This window comes from Centroberyx gerrardi, chromosome 20 (genome assembly GCF_048128805.1).
Source record: "Centroberyx gerrardi isolate f3 chromosome 20, fCenGer3.hap1.cur.20231027, whole genome shotgun sequence".
In the NCBI taxonomy this organism is placed as follows: Eukaryota; Metazoa; Chordata; class Actinopteri; order Beryciformes; family Berycidae; genus Centroberyx; species Centroberyx gerrardi.
The window spans coordinates 1064112-1082859 of NC_136016.1; the positions used below are offsets into that span (position 1 = coordinate 1064112).

Sequence of the window (18748 nt, forward strand, 5' to 3'; positions counted from 1 at the left end):
CCCGCCGCGTCTGGAGGGTCTCAGCGTGCTAAAAAAGTTACAGTCATCAGGACAGAGTTCAACAAGTGGAGCAAGCTCATCAACGTTAAGCCAGGTTTCCGTCACCAGCAAGAAATCCAATCCATGGGCGAAGAAAAAGTCATTAAGAATAAAAGTCTTATTGGATAGAGATCTTGCGTTGATCAAAGCCATTTTGACTGGGGCAGCAGCAGATCCATAATCCGACAATGGCACCCACGCCAGAGGGCGGAGGTTCTGGTAAACTACCCCACCGCGCTTCACAGATAGCCTAGCGGGGAGCCCGCAAGGCAGTATCCTGGTGTCCAGGTCTATGTCTGGGGTAATCGGTCGAAGAAAGGCGTACCTCGTCTCCAGGGAACGCTGAGGAATGGAGTGACATAGCCGTCCAGGTCCAACATCACAGAGCTGGAAAAGGTAGGCCGGTGCCGAGGGAGAGCGAGAGCAGGCAAGACTCCTCAGCTTAACTGAGGCACCTGCACGTTTACTCCGCCTCCTAGCTCGTTTCCTACGGTGACAGCCGCGGTGCGGAGCCCATGTACCTTCAGGTAGTTGGGGAAACAGAGAACGGTGAAAGATCCTTTCTTCGGGATCCTGAGTGTATAAATCCACAACAGAGGCTCGAATATTCAGTAGTGTTTGGCGATCGTAGACAATAGTGGCTTGGCAACACGCATACACAAAGACACAAACAGAGCCAGGACAAACAGAAGCGGCAACAGGCGACGACAAGCAGCCGAAGACAGAGGCGCGGCCATCTTGCCTGTCCGCTTGCCAAAGACTACTTCGGGTGATTTCACTGATTAGTTCCTCTTTTCTGGTTGGTGTGTTAATCAATAATATCAGCTGGTGTAGAGTTTGGTTGGGAGGAAAACCTGCAGACTCTTGGCCCTCCATGGCACATGGTTGCCCACCCCTGCTGTCCTGTGTATGTGAATGTTACTGGTCATATCACATTGTTAAAATGTGAGACATTATGAAAGCTCAGTTTTCAGTGAAACTACTTAAGCAAATTTAGTGATTTCCAGTTTTTTCCAATATTTCCAAAATATGGTTGCAACCTGACCGAGAGAGCAAATATATTTGGCCGAGTTTACAGAAAGCTCACTGCTTCCCTTTCTAGAGAATCCACACACAGTTCAACACTCCTGTTACGCTTTCAATTCCTGTAACAGGTGCGAAAAATCTGGGCAAGGCAGGCGAGGTACTTCTTATAGGGCCTGATCCCAAACAGGACTGATTGGTCATTCCCTGGGTCCCACTGGCTCCAACATTAAGTCATCCACAAAAAATGTAGGTGTGACCATTGATCCTCATTTTAAATTCAATATGCATGCCAATTCTGTGATCAAGTCCTTTTCATTCCACTTAAATATATAAAAAATCTGGTCAGCTGTCTTTTCAACATATGCTAATATTAATACTCTCCTTTATATCCTCCTGCCTAGATTACTGTAACGCCTTATTTACCTGCCTTAGACATGCCATTATCCTACGGTGACCAGACGTCCCGGTTTGTCCGGGATTGTCCCGGTTTCAAGATGGGTGTCCCGAGTCCCGACAAATATCTGTAAAACACTAAAATGTCCCGGTTTTCAACATTCACTACCAAATTGTCCCGGTTTTCACCACAATTAAAATAATAATAATAGTATTATACTTGTTTTCAGCGCTTACATAGACGTTTATCATGTTCTGTCCCGCTCATTATTACCTAACCCAATCAAAAAACATAAACAATGCACCACACATCTGAATTCAACACTGATTTGTCTGTGTCAATCAATCAGTGTGTCGTTGTCAAGGCTGTTGCTAACCTATGACGCTTGTGGCTCTGTCTGACAGAATCTGTTAGTATGCTAACGGTTAGCTGTCATGCCGAAGAGAAAGTCGGTCTTTTCTAAAGACCTCCAGAAGGCTTACTCTTTTCTTCGTGAAGTAGCCGGCAACGAAAATGCTGCGTTCTGCACACACTGCAAGAGTACATTTTCGGTCGCGCACGGTGGAAATGTCGACATAAAAGATCATATTAAGACGGCCAAACATAAGCGGTGGCTACAAGCTAGTGGTAGCACCGTTGCGACCTACTTCAGCGGGGCAAATGTATGGAGATTTTTTCCTATCTTTATTCAAGAGCGTGGTCTTTCAATTTGAGAGCATGATTTATTGATTTCACGTTCAGATTTTGTAATGCTTTCCCTCAAACCTTGCCCTCGCACTCAAATATGTCCTGCTTGCACTTAGATTTGCTCTGCTTCTGCTCAAATTGTATGCTTGCACTCAGATAATGTTGCTTGCACACAGATTTCCTGCGCTCCAGCTTCAGCCCTTCTCCTCGCACTCAGGCTGCTTCTGTGCACTCGTGAAACGTCTGCTCTCAGATTTCTGCTCTGCTCTTTTTGTGCAACAACCCTGTCAAAATTCCCCAACCAATAGAATGCCAGGTGTAGTGTTGACCAATGAAATGATCCCTGCCTCGTTGCGGGCGCGTTCGCTTTACTTCTTAGAGCGTCCCGTACGGGCGGTTACTGTTTAACCGGGTTCATCCACTCCCGCCCTCCGGGGCTTTATTAAATACGACTTTTGGAATAAAAGGACAGTTAGTGTATATACCAGCGCCTGTACTTTTTCTTTTACTATAATAGCTACATAAAATAGTAGCCGTATAGCACACCGGCCTCCCGTCGGTGTGCTAGAGGAGAAAACGATGTCACCTTCATGACTCAGGAGCGGGAGTCTCGCGGATCACTGGCCAATATGGACCGCCAAAGTCAGGGACCTCAAGTTTTTTATTTTAATGGTGCTATTACTTCCTTCAAATTGAATTGGTTAAGTCATATTTGCGGCACAAGAATACATCCATGATAATATGCTTGGCTTTCAAGTATTGTACGTTATGGGAACATTGTTGCTAGGCAACTAACAACAAAATGGACACCGCCGTGTTTCTTTTTTTCCTGTATTTTAGTGTTTAGGAATGGGGAAAGTACCAACAGCAAAAGTAATCAGCTAACACATTAAGACAGTAGAAAACAAAAGTAAATTCAATGAGCTACTACATTTTAAAAACGCAATTGGTGTATTGTGTATATATCCTTCTCTTCAAATGATGTTTACCGTTGCTGTGTCAAAGTCTGCTCTATCAGAAAGCTTTCACATATTGGAAATACGGTAAACACGTCCCCACTTGCAGGTATCATATTCATATCTGTAACATATCTACAATTAAATCAGTTACATTGCAGACATTAAGCACTAGCTTTCCAGTTGAACAACGAGGGGTCTGTTACTGTTAAAGCTGAGGAAATCCTTAAATTAAATTCTGGGGACGTGTTTACCCAGAATTTAATATGTACGTAATACGTATGTTGATTGGTCAGTGAACGTGACACGATCACGCATGAGAGACGTAGCAAGATTCTACGAGAGTTAGTCAGTTAAGGTTGAACAGTGCTCGTGAACGGCTCATCGCATGGACAGCGCTAGCTTGCTGTTCTGTGCCCGAGCTAGAGTACACAACCCAGCATAACTGTCTTCACTGTTGTAAACGGCTGTATGTTCTGGAATCACCTGCCGAAGTTCAGTAAAGTCCATAAACGGAAGATCCCTTGTCGTGTGAAGTGATTTACACCCACGCACATCCAGACGAAGTAGCCTTGCTCACTTCAAAAGGTCCAAGCACGACACTATGTTTTGGTGGATTTTTGGAGACAAAACACCATTTTTCGTTTGCTGAGGCGCTGTCCATGGTGTTGAAAGGTGCAGTCACTAGGTGTGCTAAGCGCTGAAATAATTGTCCCCCATTCTGATGAAAACGCCTATGGTGCGTGCATAAGCGCATACATGTGCGCGTGCATGAACGTGCGGTACACTTAAGGGTCCCGGTTTGGGGGTTTGAAAATCTGGTCACCCTACATTATCCATTGTTTACAATTGATTCAGAATGTGGCTGTGAGATTACTTACCAAAACTAACCACGGATGACATATCACCCCTGTTTTAGCCTGTCTGCATTGGTTACCTGTAAAATTCAGAATAGATTAATTACCTACAAGGCTTCACACTGCCTAGCATCTTCCTATATTTGTGACCCACTGACTAAAATCTAGAGCTGATTGTGCGTTTATGGTTAAGGCCCCTATAAACTCCGGAATACTCTCCCATTATCTGTCCTTTTAGCAGATTCTGTTGAGTTTTAAAAACTTAGTTCACACTGGCTTTTCCTATTTTTACTTTTATTTGTGTGTGTGTGCTATTTTTAATTGCCTTTTACATTGCTCTGTGCAGTTGTTGTGTTACACAGAGGTGTGTATGGCAGCAGAGGTGGTGGCAACTGGTGGAATCTGCTTTTTTCTCGTTCGTTTATTTGCTTGAAGTGTGATTTTGAGACCTGTTTTGCCATACTATGGCAGTGAATTAAAAAGAAAAAACGCAATTCTCCAATGGCCTCTTACAGAGCACTGGATAAAATAAGACAGTGGCAGTGGTGGCCTCTTACAGAGCACTGGATAAAATAAGACAGTGGCGGCCTAAAGGTTAGAGAAGCGAGCTTGTGACCGGAAGGTCCTCGGTTCAATCCCCCGGACCGGCAGGATAAATCTGGGTGGGGAAAGTGAAAAGCAGCGTTTGCCCCTCTCTCATTACCACCACTGAGGTGCCCTTGAGCAAGGCCCTTAACCCCAACCGCTCCAGTGGAGCTGCTCAGTGGCCAGCAGATCAGACTGTGGTTGTACTGATCAGCTTCCAGGTGTGAATGTGATCAGGGCGTTCCTGAAAAAGAGAGCAGTGCTCTCAGTGAAACTCCCCTGAATAAATAAAGGTGAAAAAAAAAAAAAAAAAAAAAAGACAGAATTGCTGATTTTGGGGTTGTATCATGGCCAGGAAGCTACACAACCCTTTAACATTGACAGGACCCTGATGACAATGGTTTATAGAGCATTTATTGAGTCAGTGTTATGTTTTATGTTGGTTTGGTAACCTGGGTGTTAAAAGCAAAAATGCATTGAACCGTTTTGTTAGCCAAGGTGGGAAAATCACTGGAGCCAGCCAAGAAGAGCCAAGTCCTGCAGAAAGCTCAGTCCATCCTCTCGGACTGTGACCACCCCCTCAACTCTGAATTCCACACTCTACCCTCTGGTACCCGTTTCAGGCTGCCCAAGATGAAAACCAACAGATACAAACACTGTGTTGTTCCCGTAGCCATCACCTTGATTAACGGACATCATTAGAGAAATCCTGCTATTATTGCACACCACATTATACTGTGGACTGGCAATTATATATTTTTTTATTTATTTAACTGTATTATATGTTTGTGTGTTACTTGTCATTGCCTACTTTTCTTTTTTCTTTTTGTTGAATGTTTCTATACCTGCCTGCAAATCAACTGCCCTCTGGGATCAAAATAAAGAACTGAACTGAACAGATTTCCTCTGATAGGGGCCAGAAATTGGTCAAATCCAATACATCAGACTAATTTGACTAACATAGTCCAATTGATTGAACCCACACGCAGACTACTTTGTCAGCTTGCCAACTAACTGGATTCAACACAGAACCGACTGAAATGATTGTTTTGATTTGCAGTAGCAATCATGTCTTGAAATGTGAGGCAAGCAGCACTTTTCAATAACGTCATCACCTCCCTTGCTTTGATTGCTCAGGAATTGCATTGGGGCAGTCCAGTCACCGCTCATGCACCTGTCTCTGTACTGACGTCAGAGAAAGCCCCTTAGATAGACAATTCCACCAGACCTAAAGAAAACAAACGAGTGAAACCCAGAAATGAGGCAGGGCTGAGGCCAGGCTACTGAAACCCATCTAATGCAATGAATGTGTGAAACAATGGAGAGTGGAGAATACATTCTGCTATATTTCTGGAATATGAGTGTAAATTCCCTGATATTCCCTGACTTCTCCATAGAACTTATTAAACTCCTTGACCTACCCCATTTGAAATACACCTTTAAATTACATGATGTTCCAGAGATTCCATGAACAATGGGAACCATGTACTACTGTATATGGAGTGGGTATTGGTATGGGAGTGCCTAGCTATTAAATAGCTACTGTTGTAACTAATTAACTCACCATGTTGAATGTCTTTCATATCAAGGTGCAGGGAGGACATGAGGATTCCCACTGCCTGAGAACGCTTGTTGTTTAGGAGCTTCACAACCTGAAAAACACAGATATTGGGTCAGAGTCATATTCATAATACACAAGGACATATGGGCCAGTTTCTCACTGAAACCCTAACGAAGTCCTGTAGAAACCTCATATGTAGCTCAGCCAGTGTTGCACTGTAGCATCAATAAACCAAGACTGATGGAGTGACACAGATAAACCTACGGATGAAGAAGAAACCAAGGCTTTGTTCAGACTGCAGGCAAATCTGATTTGTTTCTCAAATCCGATCTTTAGGACAGACTGTCCACACTGTTATTTGCAAGTGATCATGTCGGACTTGTGTGTTCAGGCACCGCTATCTGCATTGGTTGCTGTGGTAATGACGTACGCATGTGTACGTACAGTAACTGATGGCCCGTTTTGCACACAGAATGGAGATGTATCATCTTTGCCTTCACGCCATAGGACTAGTTGTGGTGCAGAATTCCTCCATCACAGCAGACAACATCAGCGATGGAGGAGATTGATATATGCAGCAGTCATGGCCAGCACTTTGCTTCTGGCACTCTGGATTTGACGCCAACGTCATGTGTTGCATTGTCAGTGACAGAAGTCAACCAAGCTTCAATCAAATCCCCACTGATAAAGAAATAATTTTAATGGAGTGTGAAAATGTACGAAAGTTAAAGGGGAAATAGGTAAAATAACCCATTGTAGCCTGATATTCTGACTGAATGGCCATTTTGTTACCACTCCATTATTCAGCATGTATCGTCACCCTCATAGGCTAAACCTAGTGCTGGCAGCTGTGGTGTGGACTTCAGCTGATGCAGCCACTTTTTGTAATACCATCAACTCATTGCACACCTTCATGAGAAGCAGCCAGCATGTTTCCTCGAAGCACAGAGAGAGATGTACCCAGATCTCAGACCGATTTGGAATTGGAACGATGTGACTGTCAGAATATGCAGAACCTAGGGACTTTGCAACCTACAGTCCATCAAAGTATCAGTAACAGACAGTAGATTCAACTGAAAATCTTACACAATCATTTGTGGGTTATGTTAAACCAAATATTAGATTGTCTGCTTAATAAATTAAACACCAGGTTCCACAATGACTCATAAGGTTTGATGAAATCAGCAGCGACTTTACAGGTTTCTTGTGACAACAAACTGACTGATTTGACAACATGCTGGCTAACTTTTCATATCAGCCTGATAGTCTGAGTCAGAACTCGTTCCTCCAGCACGCCGCAAGGTAGAAGGCAAGGAGAAACTTTTAAAACTCTTACTGAGGTCATAGACATATGCAGTGAAGATATTCTCCCCCATATTCATTCCTTCTTAAAGGCAATTGGCACTGTGCCAATGAAAGCATGCACTGTTGAGTGCATCTTTTCCATGTTTAAAGGATAGAAACTGTGAGCAGGTCCTCTATGCTCGCCACTCACCTGAACTTGCTCTGTCTACTCACGTCTGAAAGAGGTCTGACTGAAACCGTGGACTATGATACATTTTCAAAAGCAAACCCTGCCACCCAATCTTGTAGGGTCATGTTATGTAGTCTATAAGCGGTACGCGTGCACAGACACATGCTTGAGAGACTTTATACTGATGTTGTAACTTGTAAGTGCATGAAGCAATGCCTATATCAATTTATGAATATAAATATGAATCATGTAAGTAAAGGTTTTGTTTTGCATGTTTTTTCCTGATGTGTGCAATGTGTCCAGAGATGTAGTGGAGGATAAACCCACCTAAACTCAGTTCAACCTTTTTATTTGCAGAATAGAAATTAGCACTGTTTTAGGCTGATGGAAATCTTTGAGGTAAATTCATAGTATACAAGTTAGAAGATGAATATGAAGCATAAATTAATGCTTCTCTGCAAATCTAATTGATTTTGTTTATATTGGTGTTTATTGCCTTATGCTGATCACCAGCTGGAGGTCATAATTTACTCTCCTTTTTATTTATTGCTACATTACTTCATATACATGTACGGATGCCAGCAACATACGCATACTGACCTGTTTGGCCTTGGACTTGGTAATTGTGTCAGACAGCGGCTTCTTCTTCTCCTTAACAGCCGTTTTCGAGAACAATTCCACAAACTCCTGGAAGTCCACATCCGGCTCCTCCATTTCCTCCCACACCAACGCAGAAGCCGCCTCCCTGAGAAACACACAGCGGCAGCAATTAGAAATGGTAATTAAATTAAGCTTATAATGATGAAATCCCTGATGGACAAGGCCAACTGGTCACATAACTTTTAGATACATTTATATTTACAGCAATAATGTATCATCATCACCAGTTAGCCTCAAGATGGTGCTGCAATTTTGCATTTACTTGAGTGTGTATCTTGAGTGTGAATGAGATCCATTCAAACCCTCGGAGGAAATCTGACTACATACTGTGCAGCAGGAAGTGACTGGTCTAAGACAATCTGATACCATGGCTTCCTCCTCGAGCAAATCCAAGATTTGGAAAATAGACACTCAAAAGTTTTATTTTGTTGTTAAAATCTACTCTGAACATCTCAGAGTGCTACACAGACCAAACCCAACCTCACTTTTATTTTTAAATTTAGTTTTGGTGTGCTAGATGCCACATGGTCTATGAGAACAGTGCTTGTGCAGCAGGGTGAATGGTGGTCTTGAACATGGAGATTTCTGTTTCTGAGATGTTCAAAGTGGATTTTAGCAAGCCACCGTATCAGATCCCATCTTTGTGCAGCCACTTCTTGCTGCACAGTATGTGGTCAGATCATGTTTGGACTCAAGATGCATGTAAATGTAAATTAATTGCAGCTCTGTCTTGAGGCCATTTGGGCTACATCAGCACCATCTTTACTTTTTGGCTTGCAGCTGGATCCTGGTCCAGTAGAGAGGCTTCATGGGTCTGGGCGGCTCCACCACAGCCTTCCTGGGGGGTTTCTCCTGGGCCAGACCCAGAGCATACAGCCCCAGAGGCAGAGGAGGAGGCAGGGAGCCCAGGGCCCCTGGAGGAGCTGGAGGACAATAGACGCCTCCCGGAGGAGGAGGGGGAGGTGGAGGCCCACAACCAGGAGGTGGTGGTGGAGGAGGAGGAGGAGGTGGGCCTCCCATCCCTGGTAAGGGAGGTGGTGGTGGAGGAGGAGGGGGAGCAAGGCCACCGGGGAGAGGAGGAGGAGGGGGTGGAGGTGGGGGTCCAGGCATGCCTGGCAATGGGGGGGGAGGAGGAGGAGGAGGCGGAGGGGGGATGGCTGAGCCAGGGAGTGGTGGAGGAGGTGGTGGCGGAGGAGGTGGCATTGCACCACCTGCTAACGGCAAAGGAGGAGGTGGCAGAGCAGGAGGTGCCACTGTAAGTCCTGGAAGAGGAGGAGGTGGCATTGCTCCTCCTGGAAGGGGAGGGGGAGGAGGTGGGGGAGGTTGCTGCTGCTGTTGGCATGAACACGGAAAACCTGCCTGACTGGCTGTGGGCTGCAGCAGACTACTACCACTCACTACCACAGACTCACTACAAGGCACTTTGAACTTAAAGCTGTCGTCCATGGGCGAGGTCTGGACCGACTTGGCCTCCAGGCAACTTAAACCCATCGCTGCTTCTGTCTGGAGGTGAACGTCACAAACAGCCTTCAGAAAGTCTTCCTCTCCTCCACACTCCTGGTCTCTGGTGCTGGTTGTAATTCCATCCCTGTCCAACAGAGGAGGCTGCTGCTCCAGTTCAGCGATCTTGGTCCTGAGGTCTTCAATGGTTTGTTCTAGTTGTTGGATGATGCTGACGTGTTCCTCCTTCAGTTTTACCGTCTTTAGAACACATTCCTCCTGATAATAAGGGAGAACGTTGAGATGTGATGAGGGAGACATGCTGTATATTTATAATACATAAATGTTCATTAAAAATAACTTCAGAAAGAATAAAGTGGGTAAAAAGAGCGTAAAGGATTAAGAGCATAAGAATTTTTTTTTTTTTTTTTTTTTTTTTTCATTTTCTTCTTTAGCTTCTTCAGTCTGGGAGCCCAATTTGAACAAATTATATTACTACTAACTATACTACAGTAAAAACTTTATTATTCTCCAAACAAAATTGGTATTGATTTTATGGTGTTGCCAGGGGCCTGTCAGTATCACTACATTTTTTACACAGTCTAGATTTCCTTTGAGGTGTTTGAGGTGTCAATATTGTCCCGTTAAAAGTCAGTGCCATCCACCTCTGGTATGACCGATATGATACAGTTTGATTGATTATGTATTTATTGTAGAATTGATCAATACTACACCACTTGTTTATGAGAAGTATTTAACCTGAACTGGTTCTAATGAAACATTTTGATCAGATTTCATACAGGTATGCATGAATGCTTTATTCTTAACATCATCCTGGGTTTCAATGGAGAGCTTGTCCCGTGGTCTAAATGCTGTGAAAAAATGGGTGGGGCCTATTTTACAAAAACTGCCATAACTCATGAATGCATTGTGCTATCATAACCAAATATGGGGCAAATGTGCAGATAGGGACTCTGAGGTAACATGGAATATTTTTATTTCCGATTAATTGATGGGAGATTTACTTGTACGAACGCATACAAGATTCCTGTGGTTGTGGTATCATATACTTTCTTTTGAGGAGAGACTATTGTTGAACCCACAATCTTCAGCTTGCAAGAAAGATGCTTTACCTACTGAGCCATACACTTCTGACAGCTTCTTTGAAGAGAAAATAACTAAAAAGGGAGAATTATTAACACTGCAGCATATGATTGAAAGCGCTGACTTTATAGAACTTTATAGTGCTCTCCATTAAAGAGTAAATCAATGCTAAACCACATGGGGCAGACAATTACTGCTGCACTGCTCTCTATGGGTTGAAACTTTAAACCATGTTGCACTTGTCAAGTCATGTTTATTTATATAGCCCTTTATCACAAGCATGTCTCAGAGGGCCTAACATACCATCATATACGGTACATGTCAATTACCATACTACATGATATACATGCTACATATACTGTACTAAACAAGCACTCATGCCTAAGGGGCAATTTAGGGTCTCCAATTCACCTGACCTGCATGTCTCTGGACTGTGGGATGAAACCCACGTGAACACGGGGAGAACATGCAAACTCCACACAGAAAGGAGTGGAGCAGAGACTCGAACCTGTAAATGCAAAAATTTACTTCACCCGTTGTGGGTCAAAATGACTAAGCAAGGTTCAAAAGTCTTCTGTGGATTCTTTATTCAGACATGCATGGTTCAGTTCAGTGTTCCAAACAAGCAACAAAGAAGTGACAAAGAACGGAGTTCAGGATCCACTTATATAGGTTAAAGTAAACAAAACTATAAATCTTGGCCCATAGCCAAACCTACTTGGCTCAAAACCAACCCACTAGTTCAGACTTTTAACTGCATGTCCACCTATAGAATCACTCAAAACCACACATAACCATATATAGTGATCATGCATGCATTCAAGCACTGATTACATCATTATAGTAAGCAGGACAAAAGACACTCCACTTTCCAGAACAAAGGAAAGCAAGAACAGAGTGTACTATCCATACAAAAAAGCACAATATTAATTTTATTTCTTACAAACCCTTAACCCTTAACCTTGTTGCAGTGAGTGGTACCCACCTCTTTAACGAAACTGCAAAATCTATTGTCATATACAATATTCTGATAGCACTTATTGTTTTCGGTTTCTTGGATATTCATGGTTTAGTGATGGTAGGTCTGGGATTTGAACTTACAAACTTGTGCTTAGTAGACCCGTGACCTTAACCACTAGGCCTACACCTTTGGTGTGCCTGAGTGGGAAAATACAAGTTTTGTGACAGTCCAACCTATGTTAAAAGCCTCAGAAAGAATATTATAATATTACTGTATAATATTATGCATTAGTGCCCTCTACTAATCAATTTAAACATGACTTTACAGACATCATCTTGAGAGTACAGACATCGTTTGTCTTTAGTTTGATAGAGATTGATCAAACTGTCTTGAATGTCACATTGTCAATTTATCAAACTATTTGCAGCTGCACATTTCAATCTACCCTACGTTGAGTTTTCAAGATGTCATTACATCTTTTTGTCTGTTTACTAATTAAGGTATTACGATTTCGGTATTACGAAGTAATAAGCCTCTTTCATGTGAATCAGATGAACAGCTTAGGACAAGTGGCAAAAACAAGTAGGGCAATTCAAAGTGAGCCCGCTTTCTGTTTTGGTTGATACTTTATTTTTGTGCCGCAAGTCAGTCCTGCACATTTTGCGCTAAATCACACCCCGGCACAAACAGAATAAACGCATAGCGAGCAACACATAGAATTAAACTTTTTACACTGTAATGGTCTCATTTTTCTACAGCCATTATACTATGCTCTCAAATTAATTTGAGAATGATATATTGAGGTAAATATTCTACATGTAGGGGCTTTAAGTAAAGGAGTGAAAATACAAGAGACTGACCTGAAGTTCTTGGATCTCCTCCTTCTGTTGTCGCTTCAAACCCAAGATGGCTGCTTGGTGTTCTGGACAGACAGACAGGCCAGCAGGTCAGGTCAGGTCACTAGGCTACTACTAGAAACACTATTCAGATGATTCTTATGATTATTCTGTTATCTATGTAATTGTGAATAGGTATGTACTCAATATTACATTAGCATTATGGTCCATTATACATGTGAGAAATGAAGGACCAGGTATGGGAGGCAGAGATATTGTTAGTTATGAACTGTTCAATTGTGTTCTGTTGATATAGCCCATTTCTGGATTTTTAAATTTTTTTTTATTTTATGAAATGAATTGATCAGATTGATATTACTGTGGACAAAAGGAAGAAAAGCCCCATTGGGCTAAAAGAGATCCAAGTCAAGTAAAGTAGGGCTCTCATGGAGAAGATAATTGATTTTCCCTATCAACACAAAAAGGTAAAATGCAAAAAAAGGTGGCACACAGTTTTGTTGTAGTAAAGGAGGTTGGTTTACTGTGAATCCACTATCAGAAATGTTTTACAGTATTTATTCCCACATAGGTGGGAATATTTGAAATTCCCAGATAAAGAGGTTGGTATAGTTGTGTATAACTTACACAACACGACTGGCTGCACACACTTCCATTTCAAAATTCCAGACTTTTTGTGGACCTATATTCTTCACTGGATTTGTAACATGGCCATTGATTAGGCCATATCACTCTACATACTGAACAACAATGGTTTTCCATACTTCTTATTTTTCTACATTTTCCATACCTGCGTAGGAACCTAGAATTACCTGCCAGCCAATCAGCTGCTTGCCTAGCCAGATAGCCACATATTGATCAACTGGAATACCATCTATACCCTATAGTACAAAGAGTATAGAGGAGTATCAATGTCCTCTGTACTGTTTTGTATTGATGACCCAAACAGGAAGAGAAAGAACAGGATACGAGTGACAGCAACATTATACCAAGAGCTCATAAACAGCTTTACTACATATGCTGCACTCACAATGGAAACCATACCACACCACAGGCAGACATGTAGTCGTAACAGGACATGTAGCATGCTTTACTTATGAGGAACCTGGCTAGACATTTTGATTACTTCACACTACAAGCAAAAGAAAAATGCAATAAATAAATGAAATCAATCAGATGATTTGTGGATTAAAGTATTTAAATGTGAAATTCCTAGGGAACATGCAGTGGGTGTTAGTCTCTCTCTGTCACAGTTTGGGTTAAAGTGAGGACAAAATGCTGCTGAGAGTCTTAACCGTCTTTGGCTTCTCTTACGGTCACTCATTGTTGCTGTGCTACACTGACAAAGTTCAGATGAGACAAAGCAAAAACATAAGATGAAATGTTCAACACTCAATGCAAAAACAAATAACAATGTAGACAAATTATTACTCACCTTCATTGTCCTCTAAAAATGCCAAAGCATAAAGACAGAGAAATTCCATTCAGAAAGTAAAAAGCAGACAGGAAAAGGAAAAAAAAATAAATTAAAAAACAAAAACAAAAAAAGTAAGTTTGTAAAAAAAAGTACAAAGTACTCACATAAAATTCAGTTGAGCTCAGTTGTCAATAAGCTTACTCTCTCTACAAATCTTTGATGCAATGCATTCCACAGTGCTACTCATTCAGTTCAATTTAAAATTTCCTTCTGAAGTCTATAGCCATGCATTACAGCACTACATATTTGCATTAAGAAGGTCTACAATCAGCCCTGGTTAGAGAAGGGGAGGTCTAGGCATGCAGTGTTTTTTCCCCTCACTTCTGCTGCACTTCTGCATTCCAGCTGGGTGGAGGGCTCTGAGAAAGGTTAAATGAGTAGGAAGAAAAGAAATGAAAACCAAAAAAACTCAAAATAGAGAAGTGCATTAATGCTGAAAGAGTGGAAGTGTTCCCACAAGGCTGATGCCATCCCAATGTAAGTGTTTGCCCCCTGTCTGAATTTCTGCACATTTTTCACATTGTATTTGGTCAGATTTTATTGTGGATTGTAGTTGTATAGAGAGAGTTTTGCAGGAAAATTGACACAAAAGTTTGGTGCTTCTTTCATTTCTTTGGTGTGCAAGGTATCAATTATGCAATCTTCAAGTGTGACAAAGTATTCCCCCCCCCTTTTAACTGCATCCTTGGGCATCGTTACAGGCAGTCAGAGGTCAAGCCTATCCAAAAATACAGCTTTCAGATTAATCTGACATTAAAAACTGGCAATTTGCTATTGGCTGGTCTTTGTGCCAGGTGATGTCACCACCTGTTGTACTCTATGGAAGGTGACATCACCTGGCACAAACACCAGCCAATAGCAGATGGCCAGTGCAGTACCCTACTTTTCACCATTAGGTGTCAGGCTTCACCACAGATTTGGGTTTGGTGTTTAGTTACTCTTTAAAGAGGAAATGTGCTCAATTTTCCAAAGAGCTCCTTCATCACTTGGTAGTTGGTAGTCCAGGTAAAAAAATATTTTTTCTTTTTTTTCTTCCTACCATTGGATTACAGATTTGAAACTCATTGGTATGCATGATTATGTTGACTTTAAAAACTCCACCTGTTTACACCAAAGTGCTATGGAAGCACAGTGTTGTTGAGAATCGCTCAACAAAATATATAATTAATGCGTTGACTTAGCAAGTACAGTTAGAAAACCAAACTAGTACCTGGCATGTGAATGTAAGGCCAACCTAGAGCTTAGTATTGATCAACAACCCTACCCCCGCAGATAAGTCATTTTGTGATACAAGTTAGTAGTGCACCTTTAAAAGTAATCAAGTGAGACGGTGACAAGTTGAGACCAGTTCAACACTGTAAAACACTGAACAAGAGCAAAAAAAATGGAAATTCCTGCTATATAATCCGGTTGTGTGTGTTAATTCCGGCCTGTCAACTAACCTGCATGCCACATATAGGCTATGTGTATGTGCTGTCCTTACCAGCCTCAGTGTATCTGAGTCCAGTCCTGTCGTCTCCAGCTGGCCTGGCTGGAAGCCAGAGGCCCCTGATCTGTCCTGGTAGTTTCCCCTCTAGAGGCTCCAGGGAGTGGGGGGGCTGGCTGACTGCTGCCCATGTATACAGCTGGTCTTGCTGTGGAAACAAAACACAAAACTGTTTCAAATGGTTTATTGTTTTAATCGCAATTGCACCGCCACTAATTCCAATTGATGCTGTAACCATGACACAGTGAACCAGGAACAGAAATTTTAAATGCAATACTCTTTTTGACAACAGGTAAACAGGCTGCCTTGACTGCAGCTGTTATGTCTCTGTCATCTCCTGCTACTGATGCAGGAGTGGGAGGAGACTCCTCACTGCCACAAACAGAGGAAGCATCATAGCATCCTGTGAAGCCAGTATGAATGAGATGTCTGTATCCACTGCTGTCTTTGATGCCAGTGAACCAGCTGTAGCCACATGACCAGATGTCCTTGCCACCTATGTCAGAGGAGTGGCCTCAGTCTCTGGGTTGCTATTGGAGTCTGATTCAGACCAGGTTTCCATACTCTCCTTAGACCAACACCGCTATTGATTAGATTGACTTCATTGCACCATAGTGGAAACCTGCATTTGGCTTCTCCATGTATTAAGTTGGTACATACAAAAAGTGGTAGGAGTTCCTAGAAACCCTGTCTCTATGTTGATGATTACAAGGTTTAATCAAAGTTTTGCAGACTCCATAACCAAACTTAAGAGAAGCATTTTAGAATGCTAGTTCACTTGTGTTGTGCTTGGTTTTTGATGTATGAGTCAACCCATTTCAACTGATCCCAGGAGCAATCCCAGCAGGGGATCAACAGTCAAAAAGTGCTAAGATCAAACAGTCATCAGGGATGGAAAAGGTACCAAAATATCTTACTCAAGCAACAGTATTGTTACTTTCCTGAAGTTATTAAGTAGTTACTTATTTAAGTAGGAGGTCAAATTACTGGTGTTAAACTCTACTTAAGTAAAAAGCCCCTCATTTAAAATGGACTCAAAATAAAGTTACTTTTTACAAAAGAGAACATTGTTAGATGTGATCTTTTCCATGCAATTCTAAAAGGGCCGATGAGACAGAGTTCAAACTAGATTCATTTAATTAAAAAAATAAATAAAATAAAATAAATAAAAAAATGCCAGATTACTCCTCTCTTCTCAGCTGGTCTGTTTACAACTGGCCAGTTTCTGATGCAATGGTTATGGAAAGCCTACAAAATGTGTACTCTGTGATTTCAAATGTAGCAATGTACTGTAGTGATGTGGACCGTTGCCCTGTTGAAATTGATTGACAATCAGACTGATTGAGTTCAACTGTATCTGATTGCGGGTGCTGTCAGTGACTCTGGGAAACTGATAAAGGACAGAGCCGGGCGCCTGGGGGAGAGCTCTAGGGAGTGCTTGGTGGACGCCATGGGGTTTGTTTTACCCAGCCTGTACCCAGAGACTGTAAAATGGGCAGCAGATGCCAAACTATTTAACAACTGACAATTAGTAAAATCAAACTTAGGAATCAGACTGCAGTACAGCATTGTTTCCTGTAGTTTATTATGGCAGATGTGGTTGTGGATATTTGGTTGTGAAATCCAGGATCCATCCTGGTCCGTTCCAGGATCAGTTACAGTAGATTTTGCAGTGGCTCTTATCTAGATATTTAGATCATGATGTGTGCAATAACTGATCTTATGGGTGGGCTGAGGCCAGATGATGAACTTTCAATGCATTTATCAATACACAGGATCTGATGTTAATATCCCTTGTGCCATAATCCAAGGTGAGCATTGTCTCATTGTATCTACATTGGCAACCACAGCTAAATGAATTGGAATTAAATAAATTAAACATTCGTTTGGGGCAAAATATATATTGCCTGGGGACACTACTAACAACAAATTTGGTATTAGAAAGGGAAAATGATGAAGACTGGTTGGTGGATTGACACCACGTACATCAAACTTGGCTGTTGCTGTGGAGGTGATATGGGTAGTGCTGCCCCCTAGCTGCTCTCTGAAGCAGTCAGTGAAGGGCAGTAGGAGGCCCATGGCCAGGATCCTGGAGCACAGCCTCTCAGGGTCCTCTGGCTCCTCATGCTCCTCCTGCTCCTTCTGGAGGAACAGCTTTTCCAGGAGTGTTCGACCTGGACATACAGAAAAGAGAGGGATTAGATATTACAGACAGTGCATTCATAGAAGAAAACTGCATCTCCAAAAGAGAGGGAGGGATGAAAGAGAGAAATCAGCCTCTTTAGCGCTAATCACACAGGACTAGTGTTATGTGGGGACCTCATGTAATTAATGAATTATCCCCCAACCTTTGTTTTGTGAAACTCTTTTGCAAATAACTAAATTCGCTTAAATTACTGATTATTCGCCACAGGGATCAACAGTTTCATCTCATCTTAAAGCCTCTATGTGTAGAATATGTACTGTAGAAAAATGAGACCATGGCAGTGATTTATTCTGTGTTGCTTTCTATTCGTTTATTCTATGTCTCCCCACACAAAGCAAAAAGCCACCACAGAATCAAAAGTTGGTCAACGTATAGAAATTGATCTAATCGATCTCTAATGCACCTGATGTGCACATCACGTCATATTTGTCATTTGGTGATGCACAGAGCAGTAGACCAGTAGCGTTGTACTCAATCCGACAATCTCCTTAAAGTCTACTTAAAATTCCACAATTGCTCCAAACTCAGATGTGTTAGTAACGGTATTAGTAAACAGCAACTTGATAACACGTCTTCTGCTGCCCTACAAACTTTATTACAACGTTATTACCTTGTGGTGTTTTCTTATTTTTATTTTCTTATTATTTTTATGGCATTTCTGCTTTATTAGACAGTACAGTTGAGAGAAACCGGAAAGGGGGAAGAGAGAGGAGGATGACATGTGACAAGGTCCCGGGCCGGATCCGAACCCAGGACGTTGCGGCTACATGGTACGCGCCCCAGCCAACTGAGCCACCAGGACGCCCCTACCTTGTGGTATTCAAGTAACATTAGTGGAATAACCGATAGCCGTAACGCAATGCTTCAGTGCATCTCATTGAATTGAACACACGCTGTGGGCTTGTATGTTCATGTTTTCTTGAGAAAAGTGCCTACAAATAACCAACATGGGATTCATGAAACATGAGCCACCCTTCGATT

At 42.1% G+C, this 18748-nt stretch overlaps 1 protein-coding gene across 1 annotated transcript in view; it reads right to left on the bottom strand.

The window, feature by feature from the left end:
• Positions 1–18748, bottom strand: part of fmn2b (formin 2b) — a 59683-nt gene that overhangs the window by 34032 nt on the left and 6903 nt on the right. Inside the window, exons 4-11 of the mRNA XM_071901680.2 lie at positions 17548–17735; positions 15559–15709; positions 14034–14045; positions 12605–12666; positions 9569–9958; positions 9006–9466; positions 8180–8324; positions 6109–6196 (exon numbers count right to left, since the gene is read on the bottom strand). Of these exons, the coding sequence (XP_071757781.2) occupies positions 6109–6196; positions 8180–8324; positions 9006–9466; positions 9569–9958; positions 12605–12666; positions 14034–14045; positions 15559–15709; positions 17548–17735 (1497 nt within the window). The remainder of the gene's footprint in view (positions 1–6108; positions 6197–8179; positions 8325–9005; positions 9467–9568; positions 9959–12604; positions 12667–14033; positions 14046–15558; positions 15710–17547; positions 17736–18748) is intronic.